Source organism: Nylanderia fulva, unplaced genomic scaffold (genome assembly GCF_048542155.1).
Source record: "Nylanderia fulva isolate GAGA-0341 unplaced genomic scaffold, ASM4854215v1 Scaffold702, whole genome shotgun sequence".
NCBI lineage: Eukaryota > Metazoa > Arthropoda > Insecta > Hymenoptera > Formicidae > Nylanderia > Nylanderia fulva.
In genome coordinates, this window is record NW_028190811.1 from 27,463 (window position 1) to 52,228 (window position 24,766).

Sequence of the window (24,766 nt, forward strand, 5' to 3'; positions counted from 1 at the left end):
CCCCGTTTTCCTCTTTTTCGTTCCTCTCTTTTTTTTTTCCCGGCTTTTATCCCCGCCTCTCCCCCCCCGCTTTTTATCGCTCTTTTTAAAAATCGCTCTTTTCCCCTTCGCTCCCCTCCCCTTTTGTACGTCTTATCGCCCCTCCCCCTCTCGGTTCCCCCTTCGCTCTCCCCCTTCCCCCTTTCCCCTAAAGCTTCCCCTCCCCCCCCCTTTTCTTGGCCCTCCTGCTCCCCTCTTGTTCCCCTCTGCTTTTCTTGGGCCCCTTTTGCTCTCTCCCCCGTTTCTCTCATTTTTAAATATAAAAAAAATTACATTTATTTAATGCATTTTTGTTTAATGATCTTTGCAAAAATATGTGAAAAAACCACAAAAAAAAGGGCATCACAGATGTAAAAAAAAGCGTAAGTTTTTTTTTCTTTTGTCAGCCAAAAAAATTCTTTATAATAATAAAAAATATAAACTTTTCAAAAATTTTGTTATTTGCCAAAAAAATTCTTTTTCAAAAATTTTAAATTTTCAAAAAAAAATTTTTTTTTTCCCAAAAAATTTTATTTATAAATTATATTTTATTTTTTTAAAATACTAGAAAAAAATTAAAAAATTAGGATCAAAAAAAAGTGAAATCAAAAAAATTTGGGGTAAATTAAATTTTATTTTATAATTTCGGAAAAAAGGTTAAAAAAATTAGCAAACAAAAAAATAGTCAAATCAAAAAATTCACTAAGTAAGTGCCCAAAATAATATATAATATTTAGAAAATTTCTTTATTTAAAGATACAAATTTTTTAAATTTTTGGGGTTTTTTTTAAAAAGTTTATAATAATACAATAACAAAATAAAATTTAGTAAAAATTAAAAATAATAATTTATTTATCTTTTATTTAATAACAGGGAAAAATTTTGTAAATTAATTTTAAAAATGGAATGTAAAAAAAACATTTTTAAGTTATTTTTATATTTTTTTTAAAATATTTAGATAAATAGATAATATAAAAAATAAAAAATTTTCTTAAATAATTATTTAATTCAAATATATTTAAAAAGGTTTTTCAAAAAAGGTTTAAAATAAAGGGACAAAGGGAAAAAATTTAGGAAATTTAAAAAAAATTTTAAAAATTAAATAAAAATTTTTAAAATTTTAAAAATTAAAAAAAAAAGGGAAAAATAAAAGTTTAAAAAAAAAAGTAAAGTCCAAAAAACTTAGCGCTTCTTTTTTATTTATAAACCCTTTGAAATACGAAACTCCTTTTTAAAAATGATTAAATAAAAGAAATGTGGGGTTTTACAAAAATATATCCCCACACAGAAGTTTTCCCTCCTTCTTTGGAGAGTGAAATGTGAAATCCAAAAAAAAATCGAATTAAAGAATCATGGAAAAATTTTAATTTTTAATTTTTTTTTATAAAAAAATTCAAATGAAAATTTAAAGCGCTTTAAAAAATCTATCTCAAAAAAAATTTTTATTTTCGATCAAAGGGAAAACCTTTCCCAAAGCTTTAAAAAAAGGTTCAGAATAAAGAAATTTTTTTTTCATTTTTATTTTTGGGTTGACAATTAAAAAACTTGAAAAGCTCCATAAAAACATTAATTAATATAAGTTTTAATCAGGGTTGGGAAAGGTTTCTTTGGTTAAAAAAACCCATTTTTCAGTTAATTATTTCATTGAAAAAAAAAACTAGTTACAGTTTTCAAGTTACCAATTTTTAAAAAAAAAACTCGGTTTCAGTTACAGTTACTCTTTAAAAATAAAGAGTCGTTACTTTTCAGTTCCTTTTTAAAAAAAATTTACATTTTTTTAAATATAAGAGTTACATTTTTTTGCAAAAAATTACAGTCCAAATATTTAAAAAAATTTGAATGTAAATTTGATCGATTTGGCTTGCCCACTTCTTTTCAATTTAAAAATCCAAAAGTTTAATGATCTTTATATACCCCCGTAAAAATAGTTATAGTAAGTTCAAATGGTAATGCAAAGTCGCAAACCCAAAACGATTCAATTATACCTTTAAGAATTTTTTTAAAATTTGACTGGGATTGGTCGTCTTAATTATGGTTATATTATTTATGTACACAAAAAGAAAAATTTTTTTTGGTAAAAAATTTAAAAAAAAATGAAGATCCATATGCTAATGTTTCAAATTTAATTTTAAAAAATTAAAAAGGCTAAACCCTACAAACAATACTTTTTGCGCATGTTTCCCCAAAAAAAATAATAATAAATTTAAAATTAAAATATTTTCTAGTTCTAAAAAAAAGTAAAATAAGTTACCCGTTTCAGTTAAATGGAAAAAAGGGTCGAAGTTTTAAGGGATAGTTACCGAAAAAAAAAAGTAACTTTTAACTTCGGTTCCCAAAAACCTTCGTTTTTACTCCCAAAACCCCGGGATACAATATTAATAACATAAATTGTATAGTAACTCTTTAGCCATATTAATGTATAGTAAATTCATTTTTTTTAATTTCACTTAGCCCCCTTCAATTTTCCCCCAAACGTTGAATCTTTTAAAAATTTACAATTTTTGCCTGTTTCAAAATTTTTCATATATTTTCATAATGTAAAAATCGATATTTTACTAAACCCCATTTTCATTCGAATTGAAACCAGTAAAAGTTTATGATTTTCTAAAAGGGGGGGATTGCAGTAAAAAAAATTAGTCTAATTTCCCTTTTATTTATTTTTAAATTTTTTTTACCAATGTGTTTTAAAAAAACAAGACAAAAAAAGCGCAAGTTAATTTTTTTTACATTACATTTTTTTTACTTTTTTTTTACTTTTTTTTTAAAATTTAAAAAAAAATTTTATTTAACTTTTAAAATTTTTTTTTTCCTAAATTTAATTCTTGTGCCTTAAAATTCCTTTTTGAATATACTTTAAAAATTTTGAATTAAATAATTTTTTAGAGGGAAATAATTTTTTTTTTATATAAACTATTTTTCTAAAATTTTTAAAAAAATAAATAAATTTACAATGTATATAATTCCAGTTTAAATTATTTCATAAATTTTTCATGTTATTTAAATATAAAGGGTTGAATAAAATATTATAAATATATTTTTACTGAATTTTTTTTGGTTTTTGTAATTTTTTAAAAAAACGTTTTAAAAACAAGGGAATAATTATAATTTTTTCATTTTAAGAAATTTAAAACTAAAAAATTATATAAATTTTGTTGTTTACTTACTTGGGCAACTTTTTGGGTTTGAAATACTTTTTTTTTTAAATTTTAAAAACCTTTTTTTTTTCCCATTATCAATATAATTTTTTAGCGCAAATTTTTTTTTATTTCACTAAATTTTTATGCTAAATTTTTAATTTTTTTTCTAGTATTTAACAAAAAAAAAATATAATTTTTTAAATATTTTTTTGGAAATCTTTTTGTTTTTTTTTGCCCCAAAAAATTATTTGGGCCTAAAACCCCTAATTTTTTGGAAGTTTTTTTTTATTTTTATAAAGGGAAAATTTTTGGGTTTAAGAAAATATAACTTAGCGTTTTTTTTTACATCTGTGATGTCCTTTTTTTTTTGGGGGTTTTTATTATATTTAATATTTATCCCCCCGCTTCTATTAAAATGAAGGCAAAGCAACGTGCAAAAATGTAAATTAAATTTAAAAGTTTCCCTCCTAAGGGATCATGCCGGTATAAAAGAACGTCAAGTAGCATGGTAGCCGAGAACTAAGAGACGGTTAAATCGTGGACGGTTTTACGATAAATGGGGTGATTTTTAAAATTTCAAAAAAATTTTGGACAAAAATGGGAAAAAGTTTATTTCGTTTCCATTACAAACCCGGGGGCGAAAATGAATTTTTGGTTTCGCAAAAGTGGTGAGTTATAAAAAAATTTTTTGGATTTTTCTATTTATTCCCAAAATTTTAATTAAATTTTTTGTATAAAATTATAAAAAATTATATTAAAACAAAAAATATATATATATATTCTTTTTTTTTTAAAAAAATGGGCAATATTATGTTTCGTAGGGTTATTTTAAAAGGGTTTTTTTGCCGCGTTTTTTTTGATTCGCCCCAACTTTCGGGGAATCCTGTGCGAATAAAAAACGATGCGCGTGTTTGTGTCGTGCGATTGTGATGATCATTTTTGTTGGGCTTTAACCCCTTTCGAGAGAAGAGGTCCCAAAATGCTGTAAGTTTTTTTTTTCGTCGGCGCGGCGAAATTCACGTGATGATCGCGTGTTGCGAATCGATCAGCTGAGTCGACGAAAACACGTGGTGATCGCGTGATGTGAATCGATCAGCTGGAACGGCGAAAACATGTGGCAGATGTGAACGGCGAGTGTGAGATGCAGTGAGCGGTGAAAATGAGACAAGTTTTAGTGCGGTGGTGAGCGAAACAAGTGATGTGTGACAATCGATATGGTGCATGATGTGATGATTGTGTAGTGAGTGATGCTATGTGTCAATGTGCGGTGTAGGCGCGTCGTTCACGCCCGGAAGAAACACGAGCTTGACGAGTGGGCGCACGAGCTCGGACGTGGCCGTTCGGATGGTCACGACGCGTGTAATTCCGTCGTCTCCGGGGTGCAAGCGCAATATGCGAGCGAGAGGCCATCGGTCGGCTCGGAGGGGTGATCTCGGAGCGCACGAGACAGAGATCGCCGACGTGGGGTGCAGGTGCATCCTTGAGCCACTTGGTGCGTGGGGGCGAGTCCGTGCACGTATTCGGATGACCATCGCTGCCAGAAGTGATCCCTCATCCGCTGCAGATGACGCCAACGTGACAAGGTGGACACCGTCTGCTCTGTCAGTGACGGTTCCGGCAAGGCGAGGAGCGGTGCCCCAACGAGGAAGTGACCGGGGGTCAGCGCCGAGACGTCCTCTGGATCATCTGAGAGTGCCTGTAACGGACGTGAATTCAGACAAGCTTCGATCTGGGCGAGGAGTGTGCTCAACTCCTCGAACGTGAGGGTGGTCTCGCCGATCACCCGACGGAGGTGAAACTTGGTCGACTTTACGGCGGCCTCCCACAAACCACCAAAGTGCGGGGCCGCTGGCGGGTTGAAGTGCCAGCGGATTCCTTGAGTGGTGGCGGCAAGGATGACACTTTGACCTTGACCTTCGGCTGTCGCTGCGTTAAAGAGACCTCGCAGCGTCCGATCTGCCCCGATGAAAGTCGTGCCGCAGTCGCTGTAAATCTCAGCGCACAAACCCCGGCGGGAGATGAAGCGGCGCAGCGCGGCGATGAAGGCCTCCGAGGTGTAGTCCGAGACAACTTCTAAGTGAATGGCCTTCGACCAGAAGCAGACGAAGACGGCGATGTATCCCTTGTGCGCACGGTGTCCACGCCCCTTGCTGGTCCGGAGGAGGATTGGTCCCGCGTAGTCCAAACCGGTGTTGAGGAACGGTCGAGTTGGCGTTACTCGGTCCCGAGGAAGGTTACCCATCGGAGGCTGTGGTGTTGCGGCGCGCCATCGAGTGCAGGTCACGCATCGGTGTAGCTGCTGTTTGACGGTGGTCCTTCCTCGGGGCACCCAGAAACGCAGGCGGAGCAAGCCGAGAGTCAGTTGCACACCTCCGTGCAGTGTCGTGTCCGTCGGTGGCAGGAATCAATCACCAGCCGAGTCAACCATGATGCCGCCGGGATGATCATTGGATGTCTTTCGTCGAGTGGTAGCTGAGCATGCTTGAGACGTCCTCCGACGCGCAGCACGCCTTGATCATCGAGGACCGGACTCAACCTCGCTAAGTGGCTTCGTGGTGGACTAGTGCGTCCAGCAGAGGCCGCAGCTACGTCCGTAGGAAAGTGGAGCGCCTGCACCACTCGCAGCCATCGAAATAAGGCGACGTCCAGCTCGTCCGGATGCAAAGTGCGGCCAAGTATGACGTCGCGTCTCGCCGGATTGAGCCATCGCCGACACCATGCAGTAACTCGCAGCAGCCTTTGTAGCGTCGGGAACCGGAGGAGGAGGTCAGGTTCGGCCGTGATCGGTGCCTTGACCACCAAACTGGTGGCTCGCTGCTCCGGGAGGTCATCCTCTGCGGCTTCGATGACGGAGCCATGCAGTCTCGTCTCCTGACAGCCAGGTAGGTCCTGTCCACCACAGTTTATGCTTAATGAGTTCGTCAGGAGTAACACCGCGTGATGCACAATCTGCAGGATTCTCTCGTCCAGCGATGTGTCTCCATTGAGCGTCTGGCAGCAGGGTCTGGATCTGAGACACTCGATTGGCGACAAAGGTTTTCCAGCGGGTGCTGTGTCCTTGAATCCAGTGGAGCGTGACCTTTGAATCTGACCACAGATGCACTGGCGTCGTTGTCAAACCGAGAGTAGAGCGCACGTGGAGCATGAGCGTGGTAAGTAGAGCTGCTGCACAGAGTTCCAAGCGAGGTAACGACACCTGCTTGACAGGTGCGACCTTGGATTTTGCCATCAACAGGTTGATTGATGTTTTCTCTGTTGCAGCGTTGCGGATGTACACCACGGCGGCGTACCCTCGCTCTGATGCGTCGGCAAACCCATGGAGCTGCAGTTGTGAATGGTCGGTCCCAGTGTTGTGAGCCAGCGAGTTATGCGGATGTCATCTAGAAGAGGAAGCTGATTCAACAACTGCCTCCAGCGGTGTGCGTCCTGATCAGGCAGCGGGGAGTCCCAGTCCAGCCGTTGAAGCCACGTCGTCTGAATCAGAATTTTGGCTCTGATGACGACAGGTGCGAGCCACCCCATCGGGTCAAAGAGTCGAGCCGTCTCGGCCAAAACTCGTCGCTTCGTGAAGTCGGTGATTGCACGCGGACGTATGGTGAAGGAGAACCAGTCACCTTGCGGATGCCATCGGAGGCCCAAGGTAGCGTGACTCTCTCCCTCCCATGAGTGCGGTTTGCGTTGATGCCGATGTTCCGGTGGAACTCCGGTGAGCACCTGCTGATCGTTGGCAGCCCACTTCCTCAAAGGAAATCCGCCCGCCATGCAAAGACTCCGTAGTTCCTGCTGAAGGTCGATAGCGTCCTCCAAGCTATCAGCGCCGGTGACCACGTCGTCGACGTAGCAGTCGTGTCGCAGTGCCTTGACTCCGCGTGGATATCGTGCCTCTTCGTCTGCTGCGAGTTGATGAAGAGTCCTGATGGCGAGAAAGGGTGCACACGCTAGCCCGTAGGTCACGGTCCTCAGCTCGTACTCGTGGACGTCATCAGAGCTGGTGTGGCGCCACAAGATGGTTTGCAGGCGACGATCCTCCGGATGTACAAGAATTTGTCGGTACATCTTCTCGATATCCGTGACGAGAACGTACCGATGCCAACGCCACCGAAGTAGGACATCAGCGAGTGTTGGCAAGAGATTGGCTCCAGTGAGGAGGTGTGCGTTCAGCGACTCTCCGGACCGTGTGCGCTGGGAGCCGTTGAACACGACCCTGAGCTTCGTGGTCGTGCTCGACTCCTTGAGGACCCTGTGATGCGGTAAGTAGCACCTAGGGCTGCAGGTTGTTGAAGTTGTGCTGACCTCCATATGTTGCAGGTTCTCGTATTCCTCCATGAAATCTCGATAGAGGTCACCGAAACGAGGATCTCGTGCTCCCTTCCGCTCCATGGCTTCCAGGAGGCGCTCTGCGGGTCGACGAGTCTCGCTGAGCGATGTCGGCGGCGGTGAAGTACATGGCAGCCTCACCATGTACCTGCCACTGGACGTGCGAGTGACCGTGCGCACGTAGAAGTCTTCGCACCTGGCTTCGTCGGCGGTGAGCGGTGTCCCAGCTACTGGCTCGCGTTCCTGCTCCCAGAAGCGTCGAACCATGTTAGCGAGGTCGTGGTCTGTGGTGCACTGGAACGTGCGGCGATGGCCTTCGGGTGCTGCGGCGTCGTAGCCTCCGGACAAGATCCATCCTAAGCTCGTCTGCTGGGCGATCGGCATCCGTGATCCGCCCTTGCGAAGGCCTTCCTCGAGGATCAGCGAGTAGACTTCTGCTCCCAGGAGTAACTCCGCAGGATCGTCATCCAGGAAGCGCGGGTCGGCCAATCGAAGTCCGTGGATGTGAGGCCAGCTACGATCTTCACGTTGAGCGGTGCCTTGTTGCAATGAGATGCGCGGCAGCACAAAGGCCACCACGCGAAGCTCGGCATTGGTCACGTCAGATGTGATGTCTATCGTGACCTTGCCACGCGCTGATCCAGAGCGAGTCCCTCCGATGCCGAAGATGGACAGATCCGTTGAAGCTCGAGGCAGCCGAAGACGCTGAGCCAGAGCCTCAGAGATGATGGACACCTCGGAGCACTGATCTATCAAGACTCTAACCTCGTGTGGTGATCCGTATCGATCAGCGACCTTGACGCGAGCGGTTGCGAGAAGGACGGCCTTGTGCGTCTTAGCTTGCCGTGCAGTGACCAGTGTGGTGGCAAGTGAAGTGGCCTCAGCGGATGGTGTTGATGTGGATGCCCCGTGCAGCATGGTGTGGTGTCGTGCGTTGCAGGTGAGGCAATTCTTTTTTGACTGACACCGTGCTAAGAAATGATTGCCTAAGCAGTTGAAGCACAATCGGTTGGTCTCCACGAACGCTTTCCGCTCAACCGCAGTCTTGGCCTTGAAGCTTTTGCACGTCATCAAGGTATGGTTTTCACGGCACAGTGCACAGTGAGGTGAATCCGCGCCTTGGTGCTTCGTGACGTGCGCTTTGGCGAATCGTGATGTTTCTCCAGGTCCCTTTGTGACACTCCTCGGTCGTGCGGCGTTGAGCGTCAATACTCGTCGACTAATAAAGTCGAGAAGTGCCTCGTTCTGTGGTGGTTCGGTGGAGTCTGAAGTGGTTGACTCCCATTCGAGACGAGTGCGCGCGTCGAACAGTTCGACGACCAGGTGGTTGAACAGGTCCATCCCATGCGAGTTGATAGGACGTCCGATGCTCTCCTGTGCGTTGACTGCGGCGGTGACAGCGTTGTGGATGCGGCTCAGCTCCTCGGCGGTATCTCCCTTCATCTTTGGCACGGCGGTAAACGTGGCAAAGTTGGAGCGGATTAATTCTCTTTTGTTATTGTAGTGCTTGTCCAAGATTGCCCAAGCGCGATCGTAATTGTCACTCGTGACAGGTAGTGACTTTATCAACTTTTCAGCCGGACCTGTCAGACACGAGCGGAGGTGGTGGAGCCGCTCAATGTTCGAGATCGAATTGCTGCTCACAATGGACAGAAAAAGATCGCGAAAGGATGGCCAATCGGCGTAGGCGCCAGAGAACGGCGGCAACTTGATGCGCGGCAGCGAAGACTTTGATGCGACGTCGACGGATGGAGATACGTTCGGCTTCCGGAAATGTTCGGTATAACTATCTAAAGTACTGCGTTGTGCAACGTACAGATTTTCCGTATCGCCATGTAACTCCGACTTGTAGTAATCGCTCTCGCAAAATTTTTCTTTCAGAGCTGCGCGAATGAGATCATGCTGTGCCTCGAATTTCGTCCACAGCTGATCTAAGATTCTGGTGCGTGTAGATACGGCACTGGCGGTGATGTTGGTCGTGCCCAGCTTCTTCAGGTATTCCACGGAGCGCGAAATACGGACCTGGATCTCACGTTGGCAATCGATCAACGTGTTCACATCCATGGTGAACTACGAGCACTCACGAACTACACGAAGACACGTTCACAAACTTGCGGGTGCCGGCGAGAAGATCCGGCTCGAAGGACCAGAAATATGTTCGCGAACGCGTTGCGTGAGAGGAATCGAACGACACCAAAAAAAAGGATGAGTCACTTTTAGTATAAAGAAACTTTTAATATACGAAACTTTACGGAAATATAATGTACAATACTTAACAATTAAACGCACAAAAAAATTAACACAAAATCTAATCAGTTTCAGCGGACAATTCGAAATCAAAAGAAAAGGCGGTGGTCGTCGATTTAATGTTCTGCGGTTTTTCTAAGCGGTTTACTCTTATGCGTACACGGCGGAAAGCGATAAGACGGCAAACCGGGTGTGAGCTCCTCTTTTATCATTTTCGGAGAGGAGCCCACCCTCGCGTGAAGCGCCAATAATTTTGCGTGATTTTAAAGTGGCGCATGCTCAATAGCATATAATTATTTGGCGGAACGGTTGCAACACCGTTACTTGTTTGTGTATTTGAGCGGTTTTTTATATGACAGCTGTCAATTTACGACTCTTGTTTATTCCATTACAAACAAATGTGACTTTATTATTGCCGATCGAAGATTCTAGAATTTAACAATAACTATTTTCGAGATCGAACCTTGTCTCGACTGAAAACGTATAACATATGAAAATCCTAATTACATTTTACTGCCGAAATAATTTAACTGGCGATAAGAATTATTTTGCATCTCAAACATCCCGCCCGCCTTGTCGCAACGTGACAAATGGTCGATGATGATTTCGGCGCGGATCACATTCCGATGGTGATTGATGGTGGGGCGGGCTCGCGTCGGCGCGGCGAAATTCACGTGATGATCGCGTGTTGCGAATCGATCAGCTGAGTCGACGAAAACACGTGGTGATCGCGTGATGTGAATCGATCAGCTGGAACGGCGAAAACATGTGGCAGATGTGAACGGCGAGTGTGAGATGCAGTGAGCGGTGAAAATGAGACAAGTTTTAGTGCGGTGGTGAGCGAAACAAGTGATGTGTGACAATCGATATGGTGCATGATGTGATGATTGTGTAGTGAGTGATGCTATGTGTCAATGTGCGGTGTAGGCGCGTCGTTCACGCCCGGAAGAAACACGAGCTTGACGAGTGGGCGCACGAGCTCGGACGTGGCCGTTCGGATGGTCACGACGCGTGTAATTCCGTCGTCTCCGGGGTGCAAGCGCAATATGCGAGCGAGAGGCCATCGGCTCGGAGGGGTGATCTCGGAGCGCACGAGACAGAGATCGCCGACGTGGGGTGCAGGTGCATCCTTGAGCCACTTGGTGCGTGGGGCGAGTCCGTGCACGTATTCGGATGACCATCGCTGCCAGAAGTGATCCCTCATCCGCTGCAGATGACGCCAACGTGACAAGGTGGACACCGTCTGCTCTGTCAGTGACGGTTCCGGCAAGGCGAGGAGCGGTGCCCCAACGAGGAAGTGACCGGGGGTCAGCGCCGAGACGTCCTCTGGATCATCTGAGAGTGCCTGTAACGGACGTGAATTCAGACAAGCTTCGATCTGGGCGAGGAGTGTGCTCAACTCCTCGAACGTGAGGGTGGTCTCGCCGATCACCCGACGGAGGTGAAACTTGGTCGACTTTACGGCGGCCTCCCACAAACCACCAAAGTGCGGGGCCGCTGGCGGGTTGAAGTGCCAGCGGATTCCTTGAGTGGTGGCGGCAAGGATGACACTTTGACCTTCGGCTGTCGCTGCGTTAAAGAGACCTCGCAGCGTCCGATCTGCCCCGATGAAAGTCGTGCCGCAGTCGCTGTAAATCTCAGCGCACAAACCCCGGCGGGAGATGAAGCGGCGCAGCGCGGCGATGAAGGCCTCCGAGGTGTAGTCCGAGACAACTTCTAAGTGAATGGCCTTCGACCAGAAGCAGACGAAGACGGCGATGTATCCCTTGTGCGCACGGTGTCCACGCCCCTTGCTGGTCCGGAGGAGGATTGGTCCCGCGTAGTCCAAACCGGTGTTGAGGAACGGTCGAGTTGGCGTTACTCGGTCCCGAGGAAGGTTACCCATCGGAGGCTGTGGTGTTGCGGCGCGCCATCGAGTGCAGGTCACGCATCGGTGTAGCTGCTGTTTGACGGTGGTCCTTCCTCGGGGCACCCAGAAACGCAGGCGGAGCAAGCCGAGAGTCAGTTGCACACCTCCGTGCAGTGTCCGTCGGTGGCAGGAATCAATCACCAGCCGAGTCAACCATGATGCCGCCGGGATGATCATTGGATGTCTTTCGTCGAGTGGTAGCTGAGCATGCTTGAGACGTCCTCCGACGCGCAGCACGCCTTGATCATCGAGGACCGGACTCAACCTCGCTAAGTGGCTTCGTGGTGGACTAGTGCGTCCAGCAGAGGCCGCAGCTACGTCCGTAGGAAAGTGGAGCGCCTGCACCACTCGCAGCCATCGAAATAAGGCGACGTCCAGCTCGTCCGGATGCAAAGTGCGGCCAAGTATGACGTCGCGTCTCGCCGGATTGAGCCATCGCCGACACCATGCAGTAACTCGCAGCAGCCTTTGTAGCGTCGGGAACCGGAGGAGGAGGTCAGGTTCGGCCGTGATCGGTGCCTTGACCACCAAACTGGTGGCTCGCTGCTCCGGGAGGTCATCCTCTGCGGCTTCGATGACGGAACAAGGCCATGCAGTCTCGTCTCCTGACAGCCAGGTAGGTCCTGTCCACCACAGTTTATGCTTAATGAGTTCGTCAGGAGTAACACCGCGTGATGCACAATCTGCAGGATTCTCTCGTCCAGCGATGTGTCTCCATTGAGCGTCTGGCAGCAGGGTCTGGATCTGAGACACTCGATTGGCGACAAAGGTTTTCCAGCGGGTGCTGTGTCCTTGAATCCAGTGGAGCGTGACCTTTGAATCTGACCACAGATGCACTGGCGTCGTTGTCAAACCGAGAGTAGAGCGCACGTGGAGCATGAGCGTGGTAAGTAGAGCTGCTGCACAGAGTTCCAAGCGAGGTAACGACACCTGCTTGACAGGTGCGACCTTGGATTTTGCCATCAACAGGTTGATTGATGTTTTCTCTGTTGCAGCGTTGCGGATGTACACCACGGCGGCGTACCCTCGCTCTGATGCGTCGGCAAACCCATGGAGCTGCAGTTGTGAATGGTCGGTCCCAGTGTTGAGCCAGCGAGTTATGCGGATGTCATCTAGAAGAGGAAGCTGATTCAACAACTGCCTCCAGCGGTGTGCGTCCTGATCAGGCAGCGGGGAGTCCCAGTCCAGCCGTTGAAGCCACGTCGTCTGAATCAGAATTTTGGCTCTGATGACGACAGGTGCGAGCCACCCCATCGGGTCAAAGAGTCGAGCCGTCTCGGCCAAAACTCGTCGCTTCGTGAAGTCGGTGATTGCACGCGGACGTATGGTGAAGGAGAACCAGTCACCTTGCGGATGCCATCGGAGGCCCAAGGTAGCGTGACTCTCTCCCTCCCATGAGTGCGGTTTGCGTTGATGCCGATGTTCCGGTGGAACTCCGGTGAGCACCTGCTGATCGTTGGCAGCCCACTTCCTCAAAGGAAATCCGCCCGCCATGCAAAGACTCCGTAGTTCCTGCTGAAGGTCGATAGCGTCCTCCAAGCTATCAGCGCCGGTGACCACGTCGTCGACGTAGCAGTCGTGTCGCAGTGCCTTGACTCCGCGTGGATATCGTGCCTCTTCGTCTGCTGCGAGTTGATGAAGAGTCCTGATGGCGAGAAAGGGTGCACACGCTAGCCCGTAGGTCACGGTCCTCAGCTCGTACTCGTGGACGTCATCAGAGCTGGTGTGGCGCCACAAGATGGTTTGCAGGCGACGATCCTCCGGATGTACAAGAATTTGTCGGTACATCTTCTCGATATCCGTGACGAGAACGTACCGATGCCAACGCCACCGAAGTAGGACATCAGCGAGTGTTGGCAAGAGATTGGCTCCAGTGAGGAGGTGTGCGTTCAGCGACTCTCCGGACCGTGTGCGCTGGGAGCCGTTGAACACGACCCTGAGCTTCGTGGTCGTGCTCGACTCCTTGAGGACCCTGTGATGCGGTAAGTAGCACCTAGGGCTGCAGGTTGTTGAAGTTGTGCTGACCTCCATATGTTGCAGGTTCTCGTATTCCTCCATGAAATCTCGATAGAGGTCACCGAAACGAGGATCTCGTGCTCCCTTCCGCTCCATGGCTTCCAGGAGGCGCTCTGCGGGTCGACGAGTCTCGCTGAGCGATGTCGGCGGCGGTGAAGTACATGGCAGCCTCACCATGTACCTGCCACTGGACGTGCGAGTGACCGTGCGCACGTAGAAGTCTTCGCACCTGGCTTCGTCGGCGGTGAGCGGTGTCCCAGCTACTGGCTCGCGTTCCTGCTCCCAGAAGCGTCGAACCATGTTAGCGAGGTCGTGGTCTGTGGTGCACTGGAACGTGCGGCGATGGCCTTCGGGTGCTGCGGCGTCGTAGCCTCCGGACAAGATCCATCCTAAGCTCGTCTGCTGGGCGATCGGCATCCGTGATCCGCCCTTGCGAAGGCCTTCCTCGAGGATCAGCGAGTAGACTTCTGCTCCCAGGAGTAACTCCGCAGGATCGTCATCCAGGAAGCGCGGGTCGGCCAATCGAAGTCCGTGGATGTGAGGCCAGCTACGATCTTCACGTTGAGCGGTGCCTTGTTGCAATGAGATGCGCGGCAGCACAAAGGCCACCACGCGAAGCTCGGCATTGGTCACGTCAGATGTGATGTCTATCGTGACCTTGCCACGCGCTGATCCAGAGCGAGTCCCTCCGATGCCGAAGATGGACAGATCCGTTGAAGCTCGAGGCAGCCGAAGACGCTGAGCCAGAGCCTCAGAGATGATGGACACCTCGGAGCACTGATCTATCAAGACTCTAACCTCGTGTGGTGATCCGTATCGATCAGCGACCTTGACGCGAGCGGTTGCGAGAAGGACGGCCTTGTGCGTCTTAGCTTGCCGTGCAGTGACCAGTGTGGTGGCAAGTGAAGTGGCCTCAGCGGATGGTGTTGATGTGGATGCCCCGTGCAGCATGGTGTGGTGTCGTGCGTTGCAGGTGAGGCAATTCTTTTTTGACTGACACCGTGCTAAGAAATGATTGCCTAAGCAGTTGAAGCACAATCGGTTGGTCTCCACGAACGCTTTCCGCTCAACCGCAGTCTTGGCCTTGAAGCTTTTGCACGTCATCAAGGTATGGTTTTCACGGCACAGTGCACAGTGAGGTGAATCCGCGCCTTGGTGCTTCGTGACGTGCGCTTTGGCGAATCGTGATGTTTCTCCAGGTCCCTTTGTGACACTCCTCGGTCGTGCGGCGTTGAGCGTCAATACTCGTCGACTAATAAAGTCGAGAAGTGCCTCGTTCTGTGGTGGTTCGGTGGAGTCTGAAGTGGTTGACTCCCATTCGAGACGAGTGCGCGCGTCGAACAGTTCGACGACCAGGTGGTTGAACAGGTCCATCCCATGCGAGTTGATAGGACGTCCGATGCTCTCCTGTGCGTTGACTGCGGCGGTGACAGCGTTGTGGATGCGGCTCAGCTCCTCGGCGGTATCTCCCTTCATCTTTGGCACGGCGGTAAACGTGGCAAAGTTGGAGCGGATTAATTCTCTTTTGTTATTGTAGTGCTTGTCCAAGATTGCCCAAGCGCGATCGTAATTGTCACTCGTGACAGGTAGTGACTTTATCAACTTTTCAGCCGGACCTGTCAGACACGAGCGGAGGTGGTGGAGCCGCTCAATGTTCGAGATCGAATTGCTGCTCACAATGGACAGAAAAAGATCGCGAAAGGATGGCCAATCGGCGTAGGCGCCAGAGAACGGCGGCAACTTGATGCGCGGCAGCGAAGACTTTGATGCGACGTCGACGGATGGAGATACGTTCGGCTTCCGGAAATGTTCGGTATAACTATCTAAAGTACTGCGTTGTGCAACGTACAGATTTTCCGTATCGCCATGTAACTCCGACTTGTAGTAATCGCTCTCGCAAAATTTTTCTTTCAGAGCTGCGCGAATGAGATCATGCTGTGCCTCGAATTTCGTCCACAGCTGATCTAAGATTCTGGTGCGTGTAGATACGGCACTGGCGGTGATGTTGGTCGTGCCCAGCTTCTTCAGGTATTCCACGGAGCGCGAAATACGGACCTGGATCTCACGTTGGCAATCGATCAACGTGTTCACATCCATGGTGAACTACGAGCACTCACGAACTACACGAAGACACGTTCACAAACTTGCGGGTGCCGGCGAGAAGATCCGGCTCGAAGGACCAGAAATATGTTCGCGAACGCGTTGCGTGAGAGGAATCGAACGACACCAAAAAAAAGGATGAGTCACTTTTAGTATAAAGAAACTTTTAATATACGAAACTTTACGGAAATATAATGTACAATACTTAACAATTAAACGCACAAAAAAATTAACACAAAATCTAATCAGTTTCAGCGGACAATTCGAAATCAAAAGAAAAGGCGGTGGTCGTCGATTTAATGTTCTGCGGTTTTTCTAAGCGGTTTACTCTTATGCGTACACGGCGGAAAGCGATAAGACGGCAAACCGGGTGTGAGCTCCTCTTTTATCATTTTCGGAGAGGAGCCCACCCTCGCGTGAAGCGCCAATAATTTTGCGTGATTTTAAAGTGGCGCATGCTCAATAGCATATAATTATTTGGCGGAACGGTTGCAACACCGTTACTTGTTTGTGTATTTGAGCGGTTTTTTATATGACAGCTGTCAATTTACGACTCTTTTTTATTCCATTACAAACAAATGTGACTTTATTATTGCCGATCGAAGATTCTAGAATTTAACAATAACTATTTTCGAGATCGAACCTTGTCTCGACTGAAAACGTATAACATATGAAAATCCTAATTACATTTTACTGCCGAAATAATTTAACTGGCGATAAGAATTATTTTGCATCTCAAACACAGATATACTCAAACACCGAAATGGCAGATGTAAGTATATTATTTTTCATTATCATTATAAAATACTATTATTTTTTATTATAAAAAACTAATACTCTTTATACATTTCAGATACAGATGAATGAAGCCGACCACATCGCCGCCGAGCCCGTGGCCGCCGGCCCCGTCGCCGCCGGCCCCGTCGCCGCCGAGCCCGTGGCCGCCGGCCCCGTCGCCGCCGGCCCCGTCGCCGCCGAGCCCGTGGCCGCCGGCCCCGTCGCCGCCGGCCCCGTCGCCGCCGGCCCCGTTGCCGCCGACTATCATAGAGGTTAGTTAAATTTTAATTTAATTAAATTGATATAAGCTAGATTAATCGAAGATCGTTTAATTAACAATTAATATGATCGAAGTCAATTAAAGATTATTTAATTGACAATTGATATAAACGAAATTAATCGGAGAACGATCGACTAACAATTAATACAAGCTAATTTAATTAAAAGTTTTTTAATTAACGATTAATATGAGTTAATTTTAATTAGAAGTTCTTTAATTGACGATTGAAAAAAACAGATTCAATCGAAGACAATTCAATTGACAATTGATTTGAGCAGAAACAATTAAAAAATATTTAATTGACGATTAAATATAGCAAATTTAATGCGAATCTCTTCCATTAATGATTGACTTAAGAAAATCGATATAATTTCTCTATTTCCATTAATTAACAATGTGTAACGATTAATACAATTTAAATTTTAATCGAAGATGTTTGATTGATGATATTAATATAACTGAATTTAAATAATATATATCTTTTCCTTGATTCTAGCAAAGTTATTGTACGTAATAGTTACAATGTAAATAATAAATAATTTACGTTTTTTAAACCATATTTTTATTCAGAACATTTTCAATTCATTATACATTTTATTATATTTAATTTAATTATATTTAATGTTAATATATATTTCTCAAATTTTTTTTCATTTGTTCTAAAATAATAAATGTATAATATGTTATAATAAAATGTGTTGTACATATATACAATATATATTATAATTCAAAATTATTAATCAAATGTAAATATTGCAGGAAGTTTGGTAATACAACGAAGTGTAACCATACAGTTTCCTTCTGGAGAACATTTCTGCATTCAACTAGGTAACCATTTCACAATGTTTTTACATATTACATTCAAATTGTGTTTATTTATTATAAATAAATTATTAGAGAAAAATATTGAAAAATATTGAATAACATAATTAGAATACGTTGTATATAAATATGTATATAAATGGTCTTGTTTTAAAATTGTATTATTATTTAAATGCTTAGAATGTATTATATATATTTTGTTATTATCTATTTATTTATATATTTATTTTTTTTTTATATTGAAAAGATTCATTTTTCTTTTTCCTTTTTTTAAATTAATAAATTTTATTAAATATTTGTTTGCCAATTAAACAAAAATGTAATCGTACACCAGCAATTACTTTTCAAAATATTATTTTTCTTGTGTGTGAATAGTTTTATATATAATATCTGGAATGCAAATATATATTGTTAATAATAATAGTTTTGTTGCATATCTATTATTCATATAATTTGGAAATAATATAATTTAATAATTAAAAATTGCAAACAGAGTAATATATTTACATATTTATATTTATTATATTATATCTGCATATATTCATATTGATGAGATAATTGCTTATTATATAAAATCATGTGCGTGATAATTAAATATTTTCTATGCAATCAAATTAATAAGGAATATAATGATTTAATATAATTATATTCTAAATCTGTTGGTGAAAACGTTACGTGTAACAAATATATACAATTAAAGTTATTATATTAAAATTTTATTATTTTTGTAAAATATCATTTACTTTGTAGAATACTTGAAAATATTACAATTCTATTTCTTAATAATAAATTAATTAAATTTAATAAAGGAAATAAAACATTTTATCGTGTTCTGATATTGGACTTATTAACCATAGCGTGTAATTAAATATTATAGGTCTACGCTTATTGTGATAAAGCTCTTTGATTGTTAATTGACGGAAATATAACCTAAGAGCTTTGGACATTCACATTCCACAGTAATCAAAGAGTTAGGATTATCAATTTTCTTTAAGGTAACGTATTGATAGTTTGTTCATTACTTGTCATAATGCAAATACAATTTGACTTTATCACTTTATAATTATTAAAAATCGTTTTAGAGTGAATCTTGTGTAACAACCTTTTTTTGGTTTTCTTCGGAATTTTTTATAAAGAACTCATAAATGTTTTGTATATGTAGAAAAAATTTTATTTTAAAAAAGGTAAAAAAAGTTGTTATTACCTAATTATACCATATTATCTAATTACTAAAATAATTTCTTTTTTAATTACAGTTTACAGAGGAAGACGCGCCGGGGTTCGCGTCCAGGAGGAGCGCTTTATGCGCTTCCTCCTAAAATTATCCTCGCCCTATTATTATTGGGGCAACAGGCCGAGGAGAGGCGGAAGAGAAGGCGGACGAGGACGGGGACGGCGAAACGCCGAATAATATGTAATAATATACATAATAATATACATATATACATATATTACATTGTTACATATATACATAAATAAATAAATATACATATATATACATTCTTCATTTTATTTAAATAAAAACCCTACAGATAGAACTTTATAACCCTAACATATTATGAATTGTTAAATAAATCGAAAAACATTATTGATACTATAATTATTTAATGAATAACATTATTGATAATAATAAGAGAAACAATAGAAAATGGTATTGTGATTGTGATTGAAACAAACATTCTTTCTAAACAGAGTTCGATTATAGTATAAGTTTCTTGATTTAAAATGTACTATATTTAAATCATTTAATTATTTTTTTCGTTCAAGTACATTTAACAGGAAAAACTGCATATACGTAGGTATGTATTTAACTCTACTGCCATTACTTGAAACAAATACATTATTCGACATTAACAAATTGGAACTCTGGAATTACGAGTAATTATTTTTTATTGTACAGACTAGGTTTAAATTTTTGAGGACCTTCTTTTGAACATGGCTTGACCTTTTCATTTTTATGATTTTTTGGAGATAGGGTGAGAGAGGACGAATGAGGGTAAGAGAAGACGAGATAGGCGAAAGAGGGTGAAAGAGGACGAAATTGGGTGAAAGAGGGCGAAAGGGGGTGAAAGAGGACGAAAGAGGGTGAAAGAGGACGAAAGGGGGTGAAAGAGAGTGAGAGAAAATGAAAGAGGGTGAGAGAGGGCGAAAGAGGGTGAAAGAGGGCGAAAGAGGGTGAAACATGGTGAAAGAGGACGAAAGAGGACGAAAGAGAGTGAAAGAGGCGAAAGAGGGTGAAAGAGGACGAAAGAGGGTGAAAGAGGGTGAAAGAGGACGGAAGAGGGTGAGAGAGGACAAAAGAGGGTGAAAGAGGCGAAAGATGGTGAAAGAGGACGAAAGAGGACGAAAGGGGGTGAAAGAGGACGAAAGAGGGTGAAAAGAGGGTGAAAGAGGGTGAAAGAGGGTGAAAGAGGGTGAAAGAGGGTGAGAGAGGACAAAAGAGGGTGAAAGAGGCGAAAGATGGTGAAAGAGGACGAAAGAGGACGAAAGGGGGTGAAAGAGGACGAAAGAGGGTGAAAGAGTGGTGAAAGAGGGTGAAAGAGGGTGAAAGAGGTGAAAGAGGGTGAGAGAGGGTGAAAGAGGGTGAGAGAGGACGAAAGAGGGTGAATTAGGGCGAAAGAGGGGTGGGAGTGGGGGTGGGAGTGGGGGCGTGGGGACGGGATGTGGGAGGGAAAGAGGTGGGTGGAAGTTGAGGGAGGTGTGAGTGAAAGGTGAGAAGAGATTTATATATATATATAATCCTGATGACGTCAGCGGACAGAGAAGAAGAAGAAGACGACGTTTCTTAATTTTTCATGAAAAACGTCACTTTTTGACCGCTTGTATCTCCGGAACGGCTTGACCGATTTTATTTTTTCTTGGCTCAAATTACTCGTGGCGATGCCGCCTTTCAGGTTATATTACGTGCATTTCAAAATTTTTTATATTTTAGTAGTTCTACACCCCCAAAAAATGGACTTTGATGGTGCAGGATAAGGAGACTTGTAGTGTCTTTTAAGGTCTTTTAGGGTTTGAACATGGCCGGAGACACTACCGCGTCTCCTAATAGAAGAGCATTGTATGACGATACCGAACAAAATTGGTCGCAGTATAAAATTGAAAGAAATACAGTAGTAAAATTAATTAGGGAGAAGAAAAAAGAATATTATGAAAATATGATAGATCTTAATAAAGAAAATCCTACGTCTATGTGGAAAACCTTGAAAGAAATAATTAGAGGCGAGCCAGTAGGCATAAAAGAGGTAGGAAATATAGATTTTGAAATTTTAGGCGATATCGAAGAGTGCAATATAGCTGATAAATTTAATTTATATTATATACAAAGTATAAATAGTATAATAAACTCTATAAAGGTCGTTAGATCCGGTGATATAATCGATCATTGGATGAATATAAATAAGAAAATTATTTATATTATCGAAAATAAAGGATTTATGGAAAATTTCGTGACTATTAAACTAGAGCAGTTAGAAAAAATTGTTATGGGATTGCCGAAAAAGAAAGGTACGGAAGAGGGAATAACTAGCGATATATTGAGGATAACTTTTTCTGTAATAAAAAAGGAATTTGCGAATATAATAAACAATTCTTTAGGAGAAGGTCTCTGTCCGGAAGGTTGGAAAACCTCTACGATAATACCGATTCCAAAAATAGATAAAGCGAAAAAAGCGAGCGATTATAGGCCTATAAATATGTTACCAATATTTGAAAAAGTGTTAGAATTAGTAGTAAAAGAACAACTTGAAATGTATTTGGAAACTAACGATATTATAACAGAACATCAGTCGGGGTTTAGAAAATATTACTCGTGTGAAACAGCGATTCAAACTGTCATTGACGAATGGAAATTAATAGTAAGCGAAGGAAAAATGGTAGGTGTAATTTTCATGGATCTTAAGAGAGCGTTTGAAACAATAGACAGAGAAAGATTATTAGGAAAAATGTATTATTATGGAATTAGAGGAATGGCCTTAGAATGGTTCAAATCATATTTAAATAATAGTAAACAGCAAGTGCGTTTCAATCATACATGGTCTAAATTATTGACAACAGAATACGGAGTGCCACAAGGCTCGGTACTAGGACCTTTACTATTTATAATATATATAAATGATATAATCGAAGGCTGTCCAGAAGGGTGCAATATAAAAATGTTTGCAGACGACACGCTTATATATGTAAGTGGAGAAAGTAGCACGGATATAGAGATAAAATTGAACACGGCTTTTAATATAATCGAACGTTGGATGAATATAAATAAGTTAAAAATGAATGCAAGTAAAACGAAGTATATGATAGTTAGAAGTATTCGAAAAGAATTGAGAGGTAATACTATTTTGAAATGTCTGGACGGAATTGAAATAGAGCGTGTAGAGACTATGAAATATCTAGGTATAATTATCGATGACAGACTTCGATTTCAAGATCACTGTGATTATATGTTAAAGAAAATAGGTAAAAAAACGAGTTTCTTAAATAGAATAGGTAATTACATATCAGTGTATACTAGATGCATTATATATAAGACAATCATAGCTCCTCATTTTGAGTATTGCGCGACGATATTAATAGGCATGGGGGAGACGCAGATAACCCAACTTCAATGTGATAGATACACCAAAGTGGAAGACATGCTAGAGGCGTTGCAATTTATGTCAGTAAGACAAAGATTACAATGTAATATATGTATATTTATTTTCAAGATATTGAATAACCTGTTACCAATTCAGTTAAGAGATAAGTTACAAATAGTAGGGAACAAATGCGATAGGGAAACAAGACAAGCGGGTAATATCGAAATTCAATTTCGAAAAACAAGGAGTGCACAGAAAAGTTTGTTTTATGAAGGAAGTATATTGTATAACGTCCTGCCAGTAGAAATTAAAACTTGCGATAGGCTCGAATTATTTAAAAGAAGATTAAAAGCGCATATCTTACATATGTAAAAGTTAAAATGTATAAGAAAATAGCTGAGAAAGCTAAATAAAAGCTCATCAATCTCTCTCTCTCTCTCTCTCTCTCTCTCTCTCTCTCTCTCTCTCTCTCTCTCTCTCTCTCTCTCTCTCTCTCTCTCTCGCTCTCGCTCTCTCCCGCTCTCTCAAGACGTGTGTCACATCGCTCCGTCAAAATACTGAGTTTTCACCGGTAAACAGTGGAAAAGAAGTATAATAAGTTATTCAAGTTACGCTGCCATAAAAAGGGGATAGCTATGTGTCACGTCCGGCCGTATAAATTTTTTCGTTTACTCCAAGTTCCTTAAACGCTATTTGAAAAGCGCGCCAAAGCCGGCCATGACGCTTAACTCCGCCTAGAAACTAAGCGTGGCGCTTCGTAGCGCCTAAGGATCTCCCACCACGGTGAGAGCCCCTACTCCGGAGAGTTCCCCCTCTCCAGGCCGCCGCAGGCCCGAGCCGCCGAAACGAAGGACCTCAGAGCAGTCCCGAATTTCGGCAGTTCTCTGCGCGACACCGAACAGTATAGTCGCACTCCTAAATTCTAACTCTAAGTCCAAATTCTAAATCCTAACTCTAATTCTAAAATTCTAACTCTAAGTATAATATTCTAACTCTAAATTCTAAGTCTAAATCTAAATTCTAATTCTAAGTTTTAGTCTCGAATTTTGTACTACTATACGAATAAATCAGTGTATTCATGTGTGAGAACTAGGGTTCAGTATTCTTCAAAACTTCCACTCCCGTGATAAAATACGATAGCGTTTTAAATTTGTCATACGGCGTTTGAATTCAGAATAATTCAAACTGTGTTTGGAGCGGACCACCGCTCATCACAGTCAGAATTAACATTCTCAGCATTTGCCAAAATAAGGAATTGATAGTGAGGTCCGCCGCATATCAACCCTCCTTATTTGAGTAATCATTCAGAGGATGCATCAAATTCAATATGCCTAAGACGCGACGCGCAGGAAGGAAGAATCAATTACGAAAACTAAACCGACTTTATCGCGAATCAGCGACCGAAGAATATTCTCAATTCCTCGGAGTGGAATATCAGGCCGATCCTGAATACGAGAACATTTTCAACATTAAAAATAATAACAACGACGAACTCCTACAGTGGAAGTGCATACCAATAACGTTCCAACCACGACGCCTGCCGCCGCCAAACATCCCAGTGAACGACCCTCGCCGCACGCACTACCTCCAAGTACGAGCCAACACGATCAAGAAAGTGCTACTAAAGGTAAGTGAAATTCACGTTAACCTAAGGAATCGCGCGTGTTAGCAAATTCAGAGACGCTTCTACCACGTGGAAGAGAACATTCTAGAAAAATCTCCGACGCATTTTTCCTCTTTTCCATCGTCACTGCGGAAGCTATAAAAAAAAGGTCGGGCTATAAAACTAGGGTCGACCACCACATGCGGTGCCACTCTCGGAATTCTAACACGGAAAAACGCAAATAGTTCAATCTCTTAAAAATCTTGTGTCTCAAGAAATAACTTCGTAAATCCGTATAACAAAGTAGTCATTTAAACAATAATCAATTGAGAACACTTTCGATTTGCCAACATTACCGACGATATACCGACATACGTTCTTTTACCAACGTTATCGACAATATACCGACATACGTTCTTTTACCGACATTACCGGCTATATACCAACATACGTTCATATACCGACATTACCAACCATATACCGACATACGTTCTTTTACCAACGGGTTATCGACGCCTTACTGGCACCTTACCAGTGTTTTACTGAACAATTACCGACGGTTTTGCCGACGACTACTAACTTCTCGATAACTGCCGGGTTCACCGAAGATCTACGAGCGAATGACGCATTATCAATTCGATTACGCAACAAACACAAATGTGCCCACTCACCCTTAGAGGTATAACTCCTCCTCCAGAAGTTAATCTCTTCGTACCTTTTGAACCCTTATTCTATTGCCAAGTTGGTGTCGGGTACATCCATTTTGAGACTAAGGCAGCTCTCTGCATTTCATGCTACTCCACCTTACCTAGAGTCTCGAAATTACTTTGGACAAGGGTTCGGAAGCATACTCTAATCATAGGCGGAACACCTATCGGAATAAATTGCGGAGTCTGCAACTTCCGACTTACCCTCACGCGAATCGGTGATTTGTGCGAGCTTTGTCAGTTTACGTACGAAGATTAT

The 24,766-nt window shown here is 42.9% G+C and overlaps 3 protein-coding genes and 2 long non-coding RNA genes across 5 annotated transcripts; 2 read left to right on the forward strand and 3 right to left on the reverse strand.

Moving 5' to 3' along the window:
• Positions 1-4,503: 4,503 nt before the first annotated feature.
• On the reverse strand, positions 4,504-5,397 carry LOC146720344 (uncharacterized). Its single transcript, XM_085488738.1, has one exon. It carries the CDS (start codon positions 5,395-5,397, stop codon positions 4,504-4,506), a length of 894 nt encoding a protein of 297 aa, XP_085344864.1.
• Positions 5,398-6,008: 611 nt separating this feature from the next.
• On the forward strand, positions 6,009-6,502 carry LOC146720345 (uncharacterized). Its single transcript, XR_014926117.1, has 3 exons — positions 6,009-6,037; positions 6,111-6,307; positions 6,417-6,502. It is a non-coding gene; the product is annotated as an uncharacterized LOC146720345 (long non-coding RNA).
• A 51-nt stretch (positions 6,503-6,553) lies between these two features.
• Positions 6,554-9,536, reverse strand: LOC146720346 (uncharacterized). Its single transcript, XM_085488735.1, has 2 exons — positions 6,673-9,536; positions 6,554-6,629 (listed from the first exon to the last, which is right to left on the reverse strand). The coding sequence occupies exons 1-2, from the start codon at positions 9,534-9,536 to the stop codon at positions 6,554-6,556; spliced, it is 2,940 nt and encodes a 979-aa protein (XP_085344861.1).
• Positions 9,537-10,623: 1,087 nt separating this feature from the next.
• LOC146720347 (uncharacterized) lies at positions 10,624-15,120 on the reverse strand. Its single transcript, XM_085488737.1, has one exon. The coding sequence runs from the start codon at positions 15,118-15,120 to the stop codon at positions 10,624-10,626; it is 4,497 nt and encodes a 1,498-aa protein (XP_085344863.1).
• A 1,609-nt stretch (positions 15,121-16,729) lies between these two features.
• On the forward strand, positions 16,730-19,121 carry LOC146720348 (uncharacterized). The gene is made up of 2 exons (XR_014926118.1): positions 16,730-16,793; positions 18,880-19,121. It is a non-coding gene; the product is annotated as an uncharacterized LOC146720348 (long non-coding RNA).
• Positions 19,122-24,766: the final 5,645 nt, after the last annotated feature.

What these genes read in the sequence shown, in the direction of transcription:
- LOC146720346 (XM_085488735.1), bottom strand. Translation starts at nt 9,536, where the DNA reads ATGGATGTGAACACGTTGATCGATTGCCAACGTGAGATCCAGGTCCGT. An exon ending in CGACTCTTTGACCCGATGGG is followed by an intron (nt 6,630 to 6,672) that starts GTGGCTCGCACC and finishes ATTCTGATTCAG; the next exon opens with ACGACGTGGCTTCAACGGCT.
- LOC146720344 (XM_085488738.1), bottom strand. Translation starts at nt 5,397, where the DNA reads ATGGGTAACCTTCCTCGGGACCGAGTAACGCCAACTCGACCGTTCCTC.
- LOC146720347 (XM_085488737.1), bottom strand. Translation starts at nt 15,120, where the DNA reads ATGAAGGGAGATACCGCCGAGGAGCTGAGCCGCATCCACAACGCTGTC.